At 41.9% G+C, this 21385-nt stretch overlaps 2 protein-coding genes across 2 annotated transcripts; one reads left to right on the top strand and one right to left on the bottom strand.

The window, feature by feature from the left end:
• Nucleotides 1–260: 260 nt before the first annotated feature.
• On the bottom strand, nt 261–3356 carry fabp3 (fatty acid binding protein 3, muscle and heart). Its single transcript, XM_040020208.1, has 4 exons — nt 3160–3356; nt 1585–1757; nt 836–937; nt 261–746 (listed from the first exon to the last, which is right to left on the bottom strand). The coding sequence occupies exons 1-4, from the start codon at nt 3230–3232 to the stop codon at nt 693–695; spliced, it is 402 nt and encodes a 133-aa protein (XP_039876142.1). The 5' UTR covers nt 3233–3356; the 3' UTR covers nt 261–692.
• Nucleotides 3357–12930: 9574 nt separating this feature from the next.
• Nucleotides 12931–21199, top strand: dclk3 (doublecortin-like kinase 3). Its single transcript, XM_040020195.1, has 7 exons — nt 12931–13227; nt 14315–14526; nt 15008–15139; nt 17140–18324; nt 19426–19558; nt 19643–19810; nt 19932–21199. The coding sequence occupies exons 1-7, from the start codon at nt 13161–13163 to the stop codon at nt 20627–20629; spliced, it is 2595 nt and encodes an 864-aa protein (XP_039876129.1). The 5' UTR covers nt 12931–13160; the 3' UTR covers nt 20630–21199.
• Nucleotides 21200–21385: the final 186 nt, after the last annotated feature.

The raw sequence follows: 21385 nt of genomic DNA, 5'->3' as shown, positions 1-21385 counted from the left end.
TCTCGAGTCTATAGTTGTGTTGGACTACTGAACTCTTCAACCCTCCTGTTTAAAAGTACAGCTCAGATTGGAACAATTTCACGCTCAATACGCCTCGAATACAGCCCTGAATGCACGAGATCAACCTCGCAATCAGCCTCCCCGAATAAAGCTTTAAATTGATCATTTAGATCCCAGATCAGTTTTTCCTGAGCAACGTTTCTTGTACCTCTGGGCTACGGACCGTCATTAAAACAAAGAAAAACACATCCAGGGAGCATTTTTTTTCCTCCAGTCTGTCCATCAGTGTAGACACTTTTATTTGAAACGTTTCAGAACTCCACAGGAAAACTTTTCAAACACTTTTCCAGGCAACATGTTCTTCCAGGCCACATTCTTAAAAAAGAGAAGAAATGCAGACCTGGAGTCTTACAGAGAAACAAACATCAAAAAAATGGATGGAATTTATTCAGTGTTTCTTACAGTAGAATGAACAACGTATAAAGGAGGTGGGGAGGAAGAAAAAGAGTCGGAGGTCACAGTCAATACTAAATTAATACTAAAAGGGACAATGACGGGGGTCGATAGCAGCCATATGAGGAGGTGGGGTTGTTTTTCTTTTTGGCCTGTTTTGAAGAAGTGTTAAGGAGTCTGGGATGCGGGATTTTAGTTGATGCAAGTAGCTGCTGAAATGTTGTGGGATTTCTTTTTCTTTACTCTGCCTTCTCGTAGCGACGCGTGCAAACAACCTCTCCGAGTTTGAGTGTCTGTTTGAAGAGAGAAGAGAAGTTACATACACATACATACAGAAGTTACATTTGAATTATTCTTTTTTTGGGGGGGGTGGGTTACTGACCAGCAAGAGAACGTTGCCGTTGACTTCCCTGACCAGGCTGGTCTCCTTTTCGTCCCACCGCTGAATGTGCACCAGCTTCCCGTCCTCTATCTTGACAATAGACTGGCGGGGAGCAGAAATGAGAGTCAGACACACATCCAGCGAGCGAGTGAGGATCATTTAAATCAGTGGTTCGGCTTTCTGTTATTTCATTGTGCGCTTCACCATTGCGCAGACATCTTTATAGGCAGCTACCGCACTTTTCCCATCTCATGGCAAGCTTGTAAAAAAATACCTAAAGTTACATATTAAAGAATGCAACGCAAAGGAACTGTGCAATCAGAGAGGACGACAACGACTTGTTGGGTAATTCATGTGCTCGTGCAACAGCCCACAGAGACATCAGTCTGAATGTGAGCTCGCAATAGCCACAGCTTCTTGCCATCAGCAAACACTCTGCAGTATACATTTAGTTAAAGTGTATGCTCCTTGCTCCTTTCCCCCATAACGTTCCCTTTAAACGCTACCGCGCACTCAACTTTATCTCTTTCCCAAAGCTTTATGTCATCCCATCACGACTGTTTCCACGGCGATCCATCAGCCTGTGCACTTTAATTATCACACCATATTTCTGTATGGTTACTTCTCCAGTGTGCAGGGAGGTTCCAGCAGACTTCTCCTTACCTCATACGAAGCCTGCTTAAAACCTCTTTCATAAAAGTCTAAATGCAAGGTTTTGCATTGTTCAAATTGGACCTTTGACCTCTCACCTTGACCTTCCTGTCGTCGGCGGTTGTCTCGTCGAACTCCTCTCCCAGCTTGAAGCTGAGCTCTGTGTTTTTCATGGTACTCTGGGTCTTCAGCGTCACCGTGTCGCCGTCCACTGAGATGATGGTGGTGGGCTTGGTGAGGTTGGCCACTTTCCGTGTAGCGAAGCCCACGCCTGTGTAACAACACAAATTTAAAACAACCAGGTAAGTCAGGTGAGGTGTGCTGAGGGTGGATTATCCCCGCGGGAAATAAACAAGTCTAAAAGTGAGGCAGAGACTCAACCTGTTTCTCTGCCGCTGGCACTGATCCTCTCACATAGGGGCAAAGGTTGTAACAGTGTATCAAGCAGATGTTGAGATATTCTAACCCGACTTAAAGGAAACGTCCTGGGAGTGTTTACAGATACCGAAAGGAATATGTTGTTGCACATCCAGAGCAAAAGCCGTTGGTTTGCCCCCCGGCTGCCCTTCATCTGACATGCCCTCTAATCTCTCCTTTATCAGCCACTTAAGCGTGCTGCACGTTCTTCAAACACTGCAGAGTCCCTCCGACCTGGGAGAGTGCCTGTTTGGGCATGTGTGTGTGTGCAAATTATTACCTGCTTTCCTGGTGTGCGTTTGTGTGTGTATGAGGGATTGAGTGAATTTGTTTCTCTGGGTAAACGTGATTCGCACCATTTCTTTTACTGAAGGGAAAAAAATCTGCTTCTGTTTGAAGTTAACAACCCAATTCATTTACAGCAGCGACATTCCCATAGCACATGTGTGTGTAGATGCCTCATCGATTAAAAGGACTGGGGTTAGAGGTTAAAGGGCGTCTGCTTGTCACCGTGATCAGAGGAAATACGTCGATGGTGATGTGGCTCTACACAGCTGTAAAACAAACTCCATCCACCTGCCTCCATCCCACGCTCCACAGCCATGTGTGTGCGAGGAGCCAAACTATATCTCCATGTTCCCGTCCCACCAGCTCCTCCTTCCAGCTTGATATTCAGCTCCTCCCATGACCTCACACAATGAACAGCTTTCAGCGAAGGTCACCCACATTATACTACACTGTGTGTGTGTGTCTGTGTGTATGAATGCCATTCAGAGATTCCCACAGTGGGGCTGATTTTTTTTTCTTCACTCAAAAAAAAAAGGGGGTTGGGGGGGGGTCCTCCCTCCTTTCCAGCACTTGGCCCATGTGGTCAGCCATGATTCCTCTTTTTCCTCCCTCCCTCTTCCCATCTTCTCCTGCTTTCTTTCTGTTCCCAACCTACGCCTCGCTCCACCCTTTACTCTACAGCCTACCCCTTTATTTCTCCATTTGAAGCCTCCCATATTTGCTCCCATGATTGAACATTTTTTCCCACACCCTGTATCAACAAGCTACTTAAAACAGTTTACATATGAAACACACCTTATACCATTTAGCTCGCCTCAAACCCGTCTCTACATGTGCTCGCTTGCAGCACTGGCACTACTGCTGCATCCTCTGCTGTTTCACACGCATGCGCGCACACTCCCCTGCGCAATGTGCATTCATTAAAAAAAACAGAAGAAGAAAGAAATAGACATACACGGAACACTTACCCAGCTCTTTCATGTAATCATCAAATTTATCGCTCTCCTTGAGGAGCCATGTGCCAACGAAAGCATCGACCATGTCTGCAGCGGTGCGGAGGAATGAGGGCGAGAGAGAAAGACGGTGTGTGTGTGTGAGTGTGTGTGTGAGGGAGAGAGAGAGGCGGCAAAGCAGGGGAGCGTCAGAATGAGAGACGAGAGAAAGAGACAGGGGGAGTAATGTAAGCACCACCAGCTTTGCTGTGATCTTACTGGCTGAATGTACCGGCTGTTCGTGATGTCATCAGTCTGTGTCACCCACAGACTGCCGGGCGGGGGATGGGGAGGAGAGGGGGGAGCAAAAAGAGAACACGTGATAGCCTTGGTTTTGTCAAAGTGATCGCCATGCAAATAAATTGTGTTTGAATTGCTTGAAAGGTTTGTTTGCATCTGCTTTCTGTGCGTATTATCAGCCTTAATAAAGAGAAGGATCAGAGAGGGCTTTAGTAGAGAAATCAAAGAAGAGGGAGAAAGGGCAGAGTGGAGAAGTTAATGGGGAGGAGGTGGAGGAGTACGAGGAGGTGAGCCTGAGGGAAAAGAGGCCCACCATTGAGTCTTTTTTTTTTTTTTTGCAGCTGTTGGTTGTAAATGTCGTGCTTCCCTAGTTGTTCTCCTCATCTCTGGTCTCTCCACCTGGGGGGTTTCCATCCACCTGCACTGTGTGGTTTGCCGGTTATTTTGATGACCTAAATGTGGCTCACCAAAGTGTGAAAAGTGTAACCAAATGTGTATGTGTGTTTGTGAGAATGCTTGTAAACACAGATACAGGTCCGAGTATGCTGGCAGACGTGTGTTGCAGTTATGACTGTGAAGATAAGAGTGCTGGTGTGTTACTATAGTGCTTGTTTTCTAGACACAAATACAAAACTTGTTCGCCTCCAACCGGTTAGAGATTGCTGCCCCTTCCTTGTTCTGCCAGAGGTTTCTTCCTGTTAAAAGGTAGTTTTTCCTTCCCACTGTTGACAAATTGCTTGTTCATAGGGTTGTTTGATTACAGTTTCAAACGACTTGCAATACAAAGCGCCTTCAGGTGATTGTTGCTGTGATTTGTTGCTATTGAATTGATCTGTATTAACCCCAGAACACTATCGCTGGGTGATTTTCACCCGAGCAAATACATTTACATGATTTCTCTTTCCTGCAGCTGTTAGCGTGTCGAGCAGACTGTGCCTTCACCAGGGAAGTCTCAAATGTCCCAGGAATGGGTGGATCAAAGACCAGCCTTCCAGTGTCATTATTTATTTATTTATTTATTTTTAGGAATTTTCCTTTTGTTAAATTCCAGATTTTTCTGTAATTGGCAGCATTATCTTAGGGTCCCCCCCATGACACTTTTTTCATTTTGTTAGACGTGGCACAGGTGAAAGTAAAAGCAGACCACTCTGATTCAGATCCCTATCAGATCCCTGCTACAAAGTCCACGTAATATCTCGGTAGACCTCTTGGAGGACAGAGCAGGTCCTTGTCTGCAGACTTCACAGCAAGTTAGTGGATGTCATGAGTCATTTCTCTTTCAGCTCTACCAAGCTAAATGAGAATTTCTGGCCTTTTGCAACAACACATCTGACAAAGTGGATTGCCTTAGTTTGCTGCATGTGCGAAAGGGAAACTTTGCAGAGTCCGGAGAATCAGATCCAGATGTTATAGCATAATAACTGCATTGTAAGACTCAATAAATACACCTTGTTGTTATGTTTGGAGTCAGACATCTTCCTGGTGCAGAAAATGCAAATACTCCACCAAATGTGGAGTTTCCTGACAGAAAAGGTACCATCCATCCATCCATCCATTTCTGAAACACTTTTGGGGAACACATTTGGGAGATTAAAAACAGGAACACAGAGGGCAAGACTTCACTGATGGAAGCACATTGTTCCTCGGTCTTTTCATTGCTCTCGTAGTTCCTGATCATACAGCAGAAACAAGCTAAATAGGAATAGAGCAGCATTTTAGGAAATATGCGGAGAGATCCAGGCAATAAAATAGCTTAGCACAGAACCTAGAGTAACTATTTAGACAAGGCATCTGTCCAAAGATAAGTTCAGACAGCTGCAGATGCCAAGCACAAGCAGTCATTCTAGTTATACTTTTACAAGTCCACTGGAGTCTGCTTGATGGACACATGCATAGTTGGAGCATTTATGCTGTAGTCACAATAAAACTGGAGATAATGGAGTTAAAAAAGTACACCAGGGAGCGCATATAAACCTCTCTAGTTAACATAGTTAAATTTTTTTCTTTTTCCAGAAAAGAAAAAAGCTTAAATGAAAAACTTTTAGCTGTAGCTTGTGCTGGACTAGGTTGAATGGAATATTTCCCAAGGTTTGCCATTACAGCTGCGTTTTTTCTCCTCCTTTTTTAAAAATAGTACTCATGTGTTTTTTTTATAGTACTCAGGTCTGTATTATTAAGCTTTTGAGTTACAGATGGTTGATGTTTCATTTTTACTCAAAGAACGCAGTTTTTGGTAGATTAGTCTCATTTAATACCATTGTGAAGTATCTAGGCTAACCGAGCTAGCTAACTAGTGTTAGGCTGTGTCCCCACAGAAAGCAGGAAGAAGCACATTGCTTTGAAGCTGACAGTTGGTCCCTAGTGGATGTTCCAGGCCCCAATTGCTGGCAACTCTCCTGGTGTTATCCAAATATTGTCACAAAACACAAACCATACATCAAATAATTCCTTCAAAGCTAATTCTTTAGCGTTCTGTGGTCTACATGGATGCAAGCAGAGCCCCTGAGTAAGTCAGAGTCCTGTTAGCGGGCGTTCAGAAATCAAAGTCGTTATGTGGTTCATGTAGCTTTCAAATAGTTCCTGCAAAGGCTTAGCAGGCAGTTGAAATGTGTGGTGATAACATACAGACTTGTTTTTTTGTTTTTTTTAACTTCCCACCTTTCAAAAATGTATCTCACACTTCTGTGCTGCTATATTTGTCACCATATGTTGGAAACCTTCAGAAATATTGCGAGGCTTGTGATGAGCCACCATTGCTTTAACTGAAAATGCTCCATTGGAGAGATTGAAGACGGTGCAGCTCTTATCAATACCATCCTTCCAACGGCTCTGGATGCTAGCTGCTTCCTGTGTGGATTCAGCTGTAGTCTTAGCTGACAACGCTCCTGGTATTGTCCAAGTACGCTCCTAAAATAAGGCCCTACTTTTATATATACTGTATTAGAGAGACTACTTTGAATGAGAGTGTTATAATTTTCTAATTCAACTCTTAGCATGAAAGCATTTCTCACCATGTCAAAAATCTTTTCAAACTAATTCTAACTTTAACACTAACATCCAGTCCTGAAAACGTCACTCTGAGATGTGTATACAGGTCAAGTATAATTTCCTGCCTAAAACTTAAAAAAACCAAAAATTCAAATCACTCCTCACAAGTACAGATGTAAAGACCTGTTTTCATCCTCACTGTGACATAAGTCCCTATGGGTTGGTGTGCAGTCAGGTTCAAGTCCCCAAAGGGGCATCATAAACTAGCCTCCGTGCAGAAGCACAAATGTCCACTTATTATCTATCTGTCTCTCTCAATGTGACGAAATTCTCCCCTATCTGCTAATGCATGGTCAGATCTGTGGACGTTGTGTAATAGCAAACATGCATTAAAACTACCACACTGTCAAACCACACACACACGGGCAGACAGAGTGGGCAACAAAAGTCAATAGTGAATACTTATCGAACCATGTTACACACTCTGTCCTACTGCCCTTGTCCTCCACCGGCCTCCCTTTGCTGGTGTCAAGTAGTGTGTCTAAACTGGCACATGTGTGCGCGCTGGAACGAATCAGTGGTGCGCACGGGTCTGACACTTGACATGAACAGGTGTGAGAGGGACACATGGAAAAAAGAGAGGAGGAGAGGACAGAGAGAGAGGAGGTGAAAGGTTAAAATCGTTTAGTTCCAGCTTTTCCTCTTACCCTCGTTTGCCTACATTGGATTTTATTATTTAAACAGTTACATAGGTGGTAACTGCGCAGATGAACATGTCACTCAAATATATGTATATATGTATGGATAGATGGTTAAAAATAGAAAGATTATTTTATTTGTTTGTGGGGGGGGTTCTTCTGCCTATAAAGGCTAGAATCTAAAATTAAAAAAGAACACGTCAGTCCTGTCAGTGTCTGTGGAAATATCTTTCCAAATGTGTGTGGGTGTGTGTTTGATCTTATGCAATCCTGTGATATAGTGCTCTGGGATGCCACTATGGTCATAACTCACATAGAGTATTTTCTGGGAGTCTGAGGCGTAAAATCCCCTCTTCATAAAGACTTACATATGTGTGCTGGAAACTTTAGCCGTGCTGGGTAAAACCATAAATTCAAGTGCAGTATAAACACTATTAAGCGTAAGTAAACAGAGATAGCATACCAACATTTGCACTAGCGGGTACATGAGCCGTGTCTTTATTTTAATCTTGGTTAATATAATTATCACCTCTAAGCTTCTTTTGGGTTCAGCCTGTTCAATCTGAATACAGAGCAAAATCAGTTAAACTGCTGTTTGCATTGTCAACTGCAGATAAAGCCCCTATAGCTATCTAGGAGAAGCCTGCACAGAGTGTTTGTCCTCAAAACACAGCACAAGCAGGGATGTGTGCTGGAGTGCGTGTGTGAACATACATGTATGCTGACCTCACATAACTACAAGGCTAAAACCAATTTCACAAGCATAGAAGGGTGTTTTGGGGTTTTTCTATAGAACTTTATGTGAGTGTGGGAATAATACAACTAAATATCCATCCATCCATTCGCTTCCACTTATCCTTTTCAGGGTCGCGGGGGGCACTGGAGCCTATCCCAGCTGTCATAGGGCGAGAGGCAGGGTACACCCTGGACAGGTCGCCAGTCTGTCGCAGGGCTAACACACAAGGACAGACAACCATTCACACTCATTCGCACATTCACACCTAGTGACAATTTGGATTATCCAATTAACTTATCCCCACAAGCTGCATGTCTTTGGATGGTGGGAGGAAGCCGGAGTACCCGGAGGGAACCCACGCAAACACGGGGAGAACATGCAAACTCCACACAGAAAGACCCCGGCCTGATGTTGGAATTGAACTCAGGACCTTCTTGCTGTGTGGCAACAGTGCTAACCACCGTGCCACCGTGCTGCCTTACAACTTACAACTAAATAAACATCTGGAAATTGCCACTCCCTTCTGTAGTGTGTTCATATGTCGGCTTCTCTCTCGGCAATGCTTATATAATTTTATTCACACTGATTTGTCTATGCGGCGCTCAGGATAGAAAATTACAGGGTGATTATGAACATCATAAATCAGCATGACTCAGATTGCAGAATGAGCGACAGACTTTTAAACGTGTTATTTATTGTGCACCCACCTTTCAGCATGGCATGTTTTATGAGATTCAAGATTCAAGAAGTTTGTCATTGTTCAATTGTTTCAACCAAGGTATGCAGAACATGCAAAACCTTTAAGCAGATGGACAGCAGCAGAAGACGGCACTGGGTATCACTCCAGTGAGCTAAGAACAGGAAACTGAGGCTGCAATTTATATGGACTCACCAAAAGTAGACAGCAGAAGATTGGAAAGACATTTCCTAGTGTGATGAGTCTTGATTTCTGCTGCAACAACAACATGAAAGCATGGATCCATCCCGCCTTGAATCAATGGTTCAGGCTGCTGATGGGGATATGATGGTGTGGGGGATAATTTTGGGAACACTTTGGGCCACAGCGTACCTGATTATTGTTGCTCACCATTCCATCCCTTTATGATCACACTGTACCTTTTAAAGTTTGATTGCAGGAGGATAACACACAATATAACAAAGCTCAAATCGTCTCAAAATGGTTTGCTGAAAACGACAAGTTCTATATACTCAAATGAGCTCCACATTGACCAGATCTCAATCCAATAGAGCACCTTTGGGATGAGGCGGAACGGGAAATTCCATCTCGGATGTGCAGCCGACAAATCTGCAGCAGCTGTATGATGCTATCATGTAAAAATGGACCAAAATCTCGGAGGATTTTCCAGCACCTGGTTGAATCTACCATGAATGAAGGCAGTTCTGAAGGGAAAAGGGGTCCAACGCAGTGCTACAAAAGGGTACCTAATAAAGTGTCGATAGAAAGGGAGAGAGACAGACTGTAATGACCCGACTGTCACTTGTGGTTTGTGTCTAAGTTTGAGGCATGTGTGGCATCACATGACTAGTCAGCCACGGACATGTGGCTTCATGTGACCAGTCTGTGATCATTTCCAGTCTTTGGCAAAAGCCAGATGAATATGAACGTGGTAATGATGATTTTTTTCTTTAGTTTTTGCACAGGACTTATTCTCCAGCTTTCAACTGGTAAATAGAATTTTGTGGGTCACCCCATACACTTATGACCTGGTGCCTGACTTTTGTAGTTTTGAGGAACTTTAGTAGCGGTGGTTAACATGGATGCATGTATACAAATGGCTCATCTGGAGTCCTGCTGTGGATGTCACTGTAGAAAATGAAGAATTTAACAGTATGTTGCTTCCTCCACCAACACTATTGAATCAGTGCTCTTCCTGATTAGCTGAAGGCTGTTTTTAAATGTTTCTATTTTCAATGCTTTTATATTTTTTTTATTTGTGAACACAGTGGAGTACTTTTACTCTGATTCATCTGCACAAACACTGGTAGGGTTCAAAGTGGCCTGCGTGGCTTTATAGCTACTCCATTTTCAAAATAGGCCTAAACATGCTAATGGGTTGTTTTTCCTCCACTTCATAATTGTTCTGTTATGTTGATAATAAAAAAAATAATGGAAAAACAACTGTTGTTGATTTGGTTCTATAATTTAATAATCGGCACAAAACATGTTGTTTCTGTAATGCAACTTTGCAGCTGCAGAGTTCACACATGGCAAAAAGATAATAGTAAGAAAATATTTACACATATAATACGGATAAGTTAGTATATACTTAACCTAAATATGATTATGGGGTTCATACAGATGAAAAATGGCTCCTTTGACAGTAACGTTTGCATATGCCTGGGTTCGTCAAAAGATGCCTGACTTTGACTGTGTCAGAGCTTTTAAATGTCATGGATGTTTGGATGAGTGGAGCCCAAACAGATGGCATCCAGGGTGTGTGGTGCCTGTTATGACATGCGCAACAGCAGCTTCTCGTTAATGGTTACTAACCAGTAACACTAATAAAGTGCAACTCTTTTAGACACTGGGTTCAGAGAGTCCATGCAGAGAAGCATCCTGGCTAATTTAAAAGTAAGTTAAAAAGATAGAGAAAGCATAATTAAAATAAGATTTCTTAAAGCGTGCCAACCCAAAAGTTCGTCTCTGAAAGGCTTTTAGCTTATTAGAAAGCACCAGCACTGACATGATTTGTTTACCGCATCTGATACGCCTAAGCTCAAAATCCTAGATTTGCTCTGCATATCCTCCAGTACCTATCAACAAGCTTTAAAGAGGAAAAACAGACTGAGTCACTCAAGGACAGAGTGCTGAGTCAACCTGTCGTCTTCTTTGGAATTTGTATGTTTTGCAAAAAGCAGTCAGAGAGAAACACAGCACTGCACCGCAGCATCTTACAGCTGATTCAGGTTTCTGTAGCTGGATGGCTCTTCCAAGGAATCGCTTAGCCCTTTTCAAGAAAACCACATGGAACCAAGCCCTCTCTGCAGGCAGGAAGATATAGTGAGTACAGGAGCCACATCTGCTGGTCAGAAACATGAAGTGCAATTATGTGAACACGTAAATCAAAAATTACCACCTCTGAGATATTTACCCTGATTTAAACTTGTTAATATTATCTGGCCAAGGATTCGATCCAAAAGACTGAATCAGTGTGAATGTGATTGCATCAGTGGAAGTGTCGTGCTGCAAAACCTCATGAAGAAAGTGAAGCACTGGATATTATTTTGCCTGTGACCCACATTTCTAACAAAGTTTCACGAAAATTAGCAACAAATGGCAGAGAAATTATCCACATTAACCCTCCAGGGTCTCCACTTCTTTCTCCCTTAATAGAAAAAATTGGTTCAGCTCCAGGTACGGCTCTTCTGAGCTCCCTGCTGAAGTACTCTGAAGTTAAAGTGTATAAAATAACAATAAATATTAAAAAAGCTGGTATTCCTCCTGATATAAAGGCAAAATAAATAATAAATATAGTCCTAGCAGTCATCTGAGCTTTTGTCCTCTCTTTGAGAAAACACACGCACTGTTACGTTTCAGTGGTGCGTCCAGGATCAGGAGCCGGAACAGAAGTTGATGCTTCCTGATCCAATATCAACGGTATCCTGGGAGACAGAGCTGTGTGTGGGGGGTGGGGGTGGGGGCAGCGTATCTAAAGATCAACTACAAACTGTGTGTTTCATTGTGTATGTGTGTTAAATTCCATCTGTGAAACTCTGGTAACCCCCTTGAGACTGGCAGCTCCTCTCCCCCTCCATCACTGTGAATTGTCACCATATCTCTACTCCAGTCTTTGTGATATAAAAGGCTTTGTTTGGGGATTCATTTTTCTCCCTCATTCTGTGGTTGAAACATAAAGTGATTTCACAAGGACAGTAGCTGGCTTTAAGCACAGACGAGTCAGTTCATGTTCTCTCTTTTCTGAGAATTTTGAAGATGAATGGAGGACGAAACTGGCAAAGACATTCAAGCATAGCTCCTCGATATTAAAAAAACATGGCTCTTCTCTTACATGTTCACTGTTTTAAACCTCTAAGCCATGAAGTCATCATCTTTTAGGACTGACAATCCAAATATACAAAGAGTAAAGTAAGAAAACAAGGGCAAAAGAGAGCGCAATGGCATACAGTGAATGCCGCTGATGTGGATTTAAACCAGCAATAAGGCCCATGCTGTGTTTTTAACCACTAGATCAACCAAATCCTATCAATCCATCCATTTTCTTCCACTTATCCAGTTCAAGGTCATGGCTGAAGCTGGAGCCTATCCCAGCTGTCATAGGGCAAGAGGCGGTACATTCTGCACAGGGTTAACGCAGAGATTCACACTCTGGCCAATTTAGAATCACCATTTAACCTTAATCAAATTAAACATGAAAGTCTCTGGACTGTGGGAAATATTGCAAAATAAATAAAATAGCGACAATCACTTACAGGTAGACTTTTTAAGAGAAAATATAGGCCTGAATCTAAGGTTAAGATATGAATCTGAAAAAGATTAACTATTTTGTTGGCCTGTCAGAAATGTGTCTGGCTTTTAACCCTTGATGATCCCAAACTCACCCCTGAGGTTAGGTGCAAGTTGCTAAGGCACACACACACACACACACACACACACACACACACACACACACACACACACACACACACACAACCCAACCCACAAATACATGCCTGTGTGGATTAGAGAAATTCCAAAATAAATTCAAACCTGTGAACCCAATTCTTTCTTTTCAAAGTCATCAAAGATGTATGCTGTAGAATCAGTCCACTCTGTTCAAAGAAATCAATAATACTCGGTGTGAAGTCTTGAAGACAAAACTGGATACTTCCGGTAAAAATGCTCAAAATAAAGCCACGCGCCCGCTCGAGCTATTAGTTTGTTTAAAGTATGTCAGTAGAGTAATTAATTGCCGTGATAAATATGTGTGGATTTTTTTTTTAAGTATCAAGTTCGGGAGACACACACATCTAGATGCAACACAATGTTCACTGATTCAAAGTATTTTATTTTGACGTCAAACTCGCAGAGCTTCCGGTGTTTTTCCCTCTCCATCCGTTCAACTTGACCTGTATCCATAGCAACCACAGTAGCTACAGGGCCCTCTCTCAGAGCATCCCGTTACTTTACGTGAAAGCTAAGAGGCGGTATGACAGCATTAGCTCATGGAGGAATAAAACCGAGCAGGAAATAAGAGTCGCTGGTTTTTGAATATTTTTTTTTATCATTTGTGTTTTAATTTAAGTCGCTGTATTTTTTGTTTTGTTTTTTGTTAAATGTTATTGTTTCGAAAGACATGACTCCCTCACAGAAAGCACGGTATGGATGCGAAGGGGGGCGTAACGCTAAATTAAGATTGTCAGGTGAGTCTTTGGTCGGGCTGAATCGAGTTTACGTACAGCTAAAATCAGTTAAAACTGAGTGTCTCAGCCAAAACTTTGAACTACAAAAGTAGGTGGGAAACATTCGCTTTTAGCTACTAAAAAATACAAATATTATTTAACTAAAATCTTAAAGACCCTTTTCATAGAAACCATTCTGAAACGAGGTAAGCTTTAGAAAACGTTTTTATGTTAATTGATATTAATGGTCTCTGATATTCATATCCTCATATATTTGGGGCTTAATTGATGAGATTAGTAACACCTGTGTTATAACGTCATGCTAAAATGGCTCTTTTGAAAAAGGCTAGCCCGCAAAGGACATGAAAAATAGTTAACCTCACAATATATATGGCCTAAGCTCAAAACACACACACACACACACACACACAGAAAAAAGGCTGATTCAGTCTTCTTTGACTGGTCACAGCTGGCTCTTTATGGGACATGAGTGTTTTTCTGTGTCCACTCTGAAAAGCTTTTTGAGTGTGTGTGTTTGCTCACATTTTGGGGGGGGGGGGGGCTGCTCACGTTGAAGGTAAAGTCTTGTGTTTTTGTTCGTTGTTCTTTGTGTGGAAACAAAACATAAAACCCGCAGCCCTGCCGAGTGAATGGATAACATCTCTCTGTCTCACCGCATTGCCAGAAAGTGAAATGTCAAAGATGCTGTGTGGGTCTCTAGTGATTCATTAATCATGCAGATTTTGCTGAGCCCTAAATAGGTCACACAAGCTTTTGTTAGTGTGGGCGTGTGTATATCTGTAACGGCTTTTCATGACTTAAGGAAGCCTAAATAATTCAGCCGACGGGGCAAGGTGCTTGAGGAATCTCAAATGGCCTTTGGACTCTGTAGGATGGAAAACACTCAAATCTGATCAGCCGGATTTGCTTTCACACTCACACAGGCTCACAGGATGAGGAGCGGGTGTTGTGTTACTTATGAGTTTCTATTGTATACAAGTCTACAAGAGATCTACCAGCCATGTCAACTTCAGTCAGTGTTATAGCACACATTCATAAATCCAACTTGGTTTCCGTGTTTGTTCCTCTACCCCTCCCTTTGCTTCAGGTCCTTCTGTACCCATGTCGAAACGTCCAGTTGGGGTCCCCCAGCCCTGGCCCATTCACCCTCATCCTGCAGAACATGCTCGCAGGTCCCACTTTCTTCCTCCACCTCCTCCTCTCCTCCCCCTATTCCACACCCGGCATGCAGAGGAAAGCGCTGAGCGGCCTCATCTGGTCACCATTGTCCGCCCATGTAGCCAAAGCACACTACGGAAGGTGAGCTAAATGTTGACTGTTTTTGGTAGCTCTTTAAAATAAGGCACAATCTTACTAGTGCCTCACAGACTACTTATGAGACATGTTATTACAACCATTTTTGGATTAAAACGATATCAAAAAATCCCCTGTGGTGACTTTAATGCTTTCTATTTGATAATAATGCAACACAATGATGGCTTGATTCATGGCAACTCTTCATCAGAAGTGCTCATACAGTCCACTGGAGATGTTTATCTAATGAAGAGAAGACCCAATAAGATAAAGGAAGTGTTAGTAGATGAAAAGAAGGGACACTCTAAAAGTGATTCTTATTAATAGCTTAGAATCAACCTGATTTATTAACCACTTTAAAGACAGTATTGATGATTTATAAATCCCTTCTAAAAGTGATGATTTGATGTTTTCAATTTCTAAGAATATAATTTAGATGGGATGAATTTCCTAACCTAACAGTGATTTTTGTCTCTGGGCTTGCAAGGTAACAGTATTGTTGAACCGCAGGGGTGTGGTGTCCTTTGAGCAACTGCTGTTGGATATCTCAGAGGCACTGGGATTTCCTCGCTGGCACAGAGCCAGAGTCACACGTCTTTACACAACTCATGCACGAGAGGTGAGGCCCAACCATGACCAGATTATCTTGAAAAAGGAGCAGGCAAAAATGTGCAGAAGGCCCCTATTAACCTCCCAGGTTAATAGGGGCCCAGGTTGCCTAGCAACCATGATACTAACAGCTGGAAACGTTTCATACAGCTTTGTTTGACAGAAATGAAGGAGAAAATCTTTTGTTCATTTGTTTGTTTGTTTCTACATGAGCTTTGATCATTCTCTGTAAGATTAAGGTCAGCTATTGAACGGCATATATTTTAAAGTAAAGGCTTTAAAACCAAGTTAGTACAAACGTCACTAATGTTACATAACTTTGCCGACATGTGGTCAACAGTAATGTTTTAATGTTCTTCGTTATTAAACATTTGCACATAAATAAGTGACATAATATTCAGTACTTAAAGTTTACTCTTCGGGTGCCCCCCTTTTTTTTTCCGGCAAAATTATCCACACCCACCGCCGCGCTATGCATTCTGGGATATGTTGGGCCACGAAGTCTAAAATTCAGGGAAATGAAGGACGCATTTGAGGGCCGCATTTCGAGCAGCCTTCGAATTGGGACAGCCTTTGTCGCGTCGCGGTGACGTAATCGGCCTTAAAATGCGGCCTTTAAGGCTGCAGACCCTGAATTGGGATACAGCCCAGTATACAGTTCAATGTAGAGATTTGTGGTCATTTATTTCAACCTCAATTCTGAAAAAGCTGGGAAACTGTGTAAAATTTAAATAAAAACAGAATGGAACGACTTGCATATTTTATAAACCGAACATTTATTTACAGTAGAGCATTGAAAATATATAAAATGTTTTAACTCAGAAAATGTACCATTTTTTAAGATCAAAGACATCCAACACTGATTTCTTTTTGCCTTGCCTCTTGCACACAGAGATTTTTCCAGAATTTCTCTCTGAATTTTTTGACGATGTTATGCACTGTAGATGTTTGGATATTCAAAGTTTTTATATTTTTAGGTTAATTTTTACTATTTGATAATGATGTGTTTTTACATTGTTCTGAAATTCTTCTGTAATTTGTTAATACTTTTTGTTACAGATGGGTGAGCCTCTGCCCATCTTCACTTCTGAGAAACTCCGCCTCTCTACGATGCTCTTATTATACCCAATCATGTTACTGACCTGATCACAATTAACCTAAAGTTCTAAATTATTCCTCTGGCTGTTTCTTTTTAGTACCACTTAGTTTTCCAACTTTTGAGATGCATTGCTGCTATCAAATTAAAAAAGATCTGTTAATAAAATACTGTATAAGGCTCTGAGATTTGCAAATCATCTCATATGAATTTTATTTATATTTGGCACATATTTCAGACTTTCAGACTGAGGGGGGAAATGTGCAACTATAAAACCCCATTTAGAACCTGTGCAAGGTGCACAGTTGTTGTTTTTTTCTTTTGTGTTCAAAAATGTTTTGAATGCTCTGATTTGGACACAGAAAACACATTTGCACATAAAGCAGTATGGTGTGTATGTACCCTGCTATTTTAGGGTAATGCAAACATTTTATTTTAATTTGAATTGGTAGAAAAAAGTGACAAAGACTGGGACTAGGGGTTCCAGGTCTTCAAGACTGTGTTAGGCTTTGCTGTACTCCACAACTGACTGACAAATGAACCAATATAAACTTAGCTAAGAATAAAAGATATTCAGTGTTTTCTTTTCACAATAAGTTGCACATTTTTCACAGGTTTAATCTGAGAAGCATCCCTCACAGTTTGCTCTGTACAATGTTGAGCAAAATAATGCACCTTGATAATATATTTGAGGAGAAGAATGGCTTTCTCAGACAAATAAATCATTGCACAAAATCTATTAACTTTGCTTTTATAATTAGCGAGAGCATTTTAATATAGGTTGCTACAGCCACATAATCACAGTACATGAAATTAAAAGAGGTGGAAAAGATCAAAAAGAAAAACATGATTTTATATTAAATATCTGATGTCTGTGAGTGTGTTTTTTTCACCACTGTCTCTGTCTATCACAGGTTAAGGGTGTGTGTGATTTTTTCCGAGGGGAGGTCGCCTTCCTGGCTCTTGGTAAGGCTCGTCCTGAGTTGAGCAGTGTGCAGGAAGCTTTGGAGGAATTATTTCCAGAACATTCACATTACCGATCAAGTGCACTGCGGGCCTGGGAGAAGAGACTAAGGCCACCGCCAGATAAAGCAGCCAAGGCTGACAGTGGGTACAGCGAAGGGACCGACAGCAGTGGGACTAACCAAGAGACATGCCAAGACACAAATACACATGCCAAGCCTTATACTAATACTCACACATCTCAACATACAGACACACATGAGGCAGACAAATATAATTCTGACACACAGAAGTTTATTAAAAAGAATTCATGCAGAAAATCTGTTCACCTTCCCAACCACCTGCAGAGGCTAAATGTGAGGGGAGGAGTCAGAGTGCATCAGCCTTCTCTGATTGATCCTTTTAAACATGAAGAGGTTCCAAGAAATGCAGACATACCATCTCCTACACTTTGTGAAAACTGCTTAGTGAGAAGACTTAAACATCAGAGTCCACAACCGATCAGTGTGCTATCAGCGAGGGTCCCACTTCCTCCTGTGTCAAAGAGGCAAAAAGAGCAGGAGGCAAAAAAGCCGGATATTTATAACAACCCTTCATCTCCTCGACCAATCAGCAGAGATGAGGAGAAGAGCCATATTCAACGTGCAGCTCCAGATATTGGTGAAGCTCTTAAAGAATCACAGAATAAAGAAACCTCTGACCCCCCCACCGATGGCAGAGACGTCACCCTGACAGACATCGAGCAATGCTACGAATTTGGACGTGTGGTTGGAGACGGGAACTTTGCGGTGGTGCGAGAGTGCCGCCGTCGTGACAATGGTCAAACCCTCGCCATCAAAATAGTAGAGCGGACCAAACTGATTGGTCGAGAGCACATGATGCAGAATGAGCTGAGTCTCCTGGGGAGTCTGCGTCACCCTCGCATAGTGAGGCTGTTCGCTCACCACCACACAAACACTCACTCCTATCTGGTGATGGAGCTGGTGAGTGGAGGGGATCTGTTTGAGGCCATCAGTGACCGGGGAAAGTTTTCAGAGGCAGAGGCAGGACTGATGGTGTCAGATGTGAGTGAAGCTCTGAATTATATCCACTGCAAGAGCATCGTCCACAGAGACCTCAAGCCAGAGAACCTCCTGGTGGGTTTCACGGTAGATTAGTGAGAATGATTGTTGGGTTCTCAAGTTCTTGTGTGTAAAAAATGATAATCAAGCTTCTTTTTTTCATTTTAACATAATACTATTCAGGGTTTTCCCTGGCTTAAAAAGGGTCCTTAAGGAGGGTGACAACAAACATTAACACAATTGGACCCCCTGGCAAAAACACTTTGTTAACTAAGTTAGCAGAAGTCTGCCTTCTCATGTTATTTATGTTTCACAACATACATATTGTGTAACATCAATAATTACACCAATGAGACACCCACACCATAAAACCTAACATAAGTCAATATCAGTGGTTTGAAGCAGTGCATAGATGAGCTGGCAAGTGTGTGACACAATACATGCGTGCTAAAACAAAATGAAAATAACTCAAATGAAAGGATACTTCTGCTACAAAACACATGCATGCACACAGCAAAACATAACATAAAATAAAAGTACAAAGTATTTTTTTTATGAAATAAAAACAGTTCGGTTGTAGTTTTGTCGCATGCCCATCATGTTAAGTAACATTTGTTAAACTAATACCTTTCTAGATTTGTGGTTAGAATACAATGACCATTAAAAAAAACCCAAAGCAAATAGATACAGTTTAATAATAATGAATAAACAGAGATAAATATAGATAAAAAAAAAACACTGCTAAAAGCAGATGGTAGTTGAGATCCTTTATGTGTCTAGTAATTTTAAGTCTAGCAGATAAGACTGAGCCTAGAACTGAACTTTGTAGTACGCTACACAAACTGAGGTTAGAAGGAGAACTGCCACAAAATGACTTTAGATTATAGCAGCTATTCTTCAAATTTTTCTCCCACCAACACTCGAGTTTGACACACTCTCTGACTTCATAAACCAAAACAGCCACATCAACACAACTGTGCTGTCAGATCATCATACAAGTATTATATATAATGTCTGTAGAGTAAGAAAGTGCAATTATTTTTTAAACTCCAAGATGCACAAAAATGTCAACGGGATAAATATTTTGATGACCTCAAAGACTCAAAAAATTCAAACCCAACTTTGCCTCCATGGCTCACTCTGTCTGTGTTTTATTTCACCTACTCCCTTTCTCAGATAGAGCAAGTCGCTGCTGGCATCTGCAGGCTGAAGCTGGGAGACTTTGGTCTTGCCATGGTTGTAACTGAGCCAGTCTTCACCATATGTGGCACACCCACATATGTAGCCCCAGAGATCCTCTGTGAGACAGGTGAGGACTTTATGTGACTCCTCTGCCTGAATTTGGGTTGCGTTTTGTTATTCTGAAAAGTTGTACTTGTTTTTTGCCGGTCAGGTTATGGTGTAGCAGTGGATGTTTGGGCTCTGGGTGTGATTCTCTATATCCTGGTGTGTGGCTTCCCCCCATTTCGCAGTCGTGATCGTGACCAGGTAGAGCTGTTCCAGCTAATAAAGCAGGCACAGCTTAATTTTCCATCCCCCTACTGGGACCCCATATCAGAGGGTGAGTTAAGTATAAGTGTACAAGTAAAAGTAAAAGTACTCGTGTAAAAGTGTAAAAGCAAATATGTATATGTACACACATATTTACAGCGTGTTTTTTCTCTGTGTGCACTCGTGTGCAGAAGCGAGAGGCCTCATCCGAGCTCTCCTTCAGCCGGACCCCACCGTGAGGCTGACAGCAGAGCAGACCCTCCTGCATCCCTGGGTGAAAGCAATGGCTTCAACTTGCAAGCAGAGGGCGCTCACAGACAAAACTCCGAGAGACACAGAACCAGAAACAGTCCAGAAACCACCTAAAACAAACACAACAGAATCACTGACAGACAAAACAAGAAAACGCGCCATCAATGAGGAGAGCGCACTGAAGGAGCTCGGCAGACAGGATGAGAGACAAACAGCAATGAGCAGTGGAAGAGGACAGGATAAGAACAAACCAGCAGAGCAACATCTAGTGGAGGCAAGCCACTTATCCCCACAGGACAGAGAGCACACACCCTCAGAGGCCTCGACTGGTCAACATAAACCAGAGGCTGCCTCTACAGATAGACGAGAAACACAGTGTCCAAGTCCAAAGCTGCTGAACTCTAAATTCAATCACCTTGATTCCCCCACAGCAGCTGAAACTGAACTTCTACCACAGATTAAGACACAAGCAAAACAGACCAGAATGCAGACACCTACAGGTTCTACACCTCCAACCAACCCATCCTCCACCCCTGCTTCCTCTCTGCATCAACAGAACTTAACTTCTGCACCGCAAAACCATAACCAACCAGACGCACATGCCACCACCATCGCCCACCCTCCAACTCTGTCCTGATGTTACTGTCAATCTCCCATTTGTGTGATGAGATCAGGGTAATTAATTTCATTGTTCCGGACAATACTGTTGATTTCTTGGCAGCTGAATCCTTCAATGGCCTGCAGATGAAGCGATTTTTACTCTTCTGGGGATGAATATGGTCGGATTAATGAGGCTGGATACATCTCATAAATGTATGTAATCCATTTATCCTGCAATCAGAAACTAATCACCGTGTTGTGTAATGACCGAGTAATGACCAAGGCACTGTCTGTGCAATACTGTGAGAGAAGGATGGAAAGGAAAATAGTGAAGCGCAGTTTCTGATTTTTTTACATGCTGGTGCATTAAAAATGCATTTTTTAGTCAATTTTTGGTATTTTTTCTTTTTCTTCTGCAAATTATGGTTAACTTTGAGAGTAAAAGGTCATGTATGCCACTGGTTTTAGTAGTTATTTTTAGCTGTAAGCTGAAGCTGATCCAGCCTCCTTTTATACTCGATATACTTTTATACTAGATGTTCTTTCCTAGAAATCTGTCTTATTTATCTAGCAACATTAGTTTGTTATCTGCTCATGAAATAAAAATATACATACATTTATATATTATTTGTCCAAATAAATTCTGTTGGCAATACAGTGTGTTGGGTGTAACCAGCTTCTGTAAATTTGAGTTTATGTTACTGATCCTGTGTGATGACAGACAGCCATCTGTGGCAAATGGGTATGTGGTAAGCTCAAGTAGCTAGTAATGAAGATTGCCCAACACCGCGAA

Source organism: Simochromis diagramma, unplaced genomic scaffold (genome assembly GCF_900408965.1).
Source record: "Simochromis diagramma unplaced genomic scaffold, fSimDia1.1 OVJJ01000753.1, whole genome shotgun sequence".
NCBI lineage: Eukaryota > Metazoa > Chordata > Actinopteri > Cichliformes > Cichlidae > Simochromis > Simochromis diagramma.
Note: the sequence above shows the minus strand (reverse complement) of the source record. Positions and strands in the feature narration are given on the sequence as shown.

Excerpts from the sequence above, each read along its gene's own strand:
- dclk3 (XM_040020195.1), top strand. The coding sequence starts at position 13,161 with ATGACTCCCTCACAGAAAGCACGGTATGGATGCGAAGGGGGGCGTAAC. Across the intron at positions 19,559-19,642 it reads AGAGATCCTCTGTGAGACAG|GTTATGGTGTAGCAGTGGAT; the intron begins GTGAGGACTTTA and ends TTTGCCGGTCAG. Across the intron at positions 19,811-19,931 it reads CTGGGACCCCATATCAGAGG|AAGCGAGAGGCCTCATCCGA; the intron begins GTGAGTTAAGTA and ends ACTCGTGTGCAG.
- fabp3 (XM_040020208.1), bottom strand. The coding sequence starts at position 3,232 with ATGGTCGATGCTTTCGTTGGCACATGGCTCCTCAAGGAGAGCGATAAA. Across the intron at positions 1,758-3,159 it reads TGATTACATGAAAGAGCTGG|GCGTGGGCTTCGCTACACGG; the intron begins GTAAGTGTTCCG and ends GTTGTTACACAG. Across the intron at positions 938-1,584 it reads CCGACGACAGGAAGGTCAAG|TCTATTGTCAAGATAGAGGA; the intron begins GTGAGAGGTCAA and ends GCTCCCCGCCAG.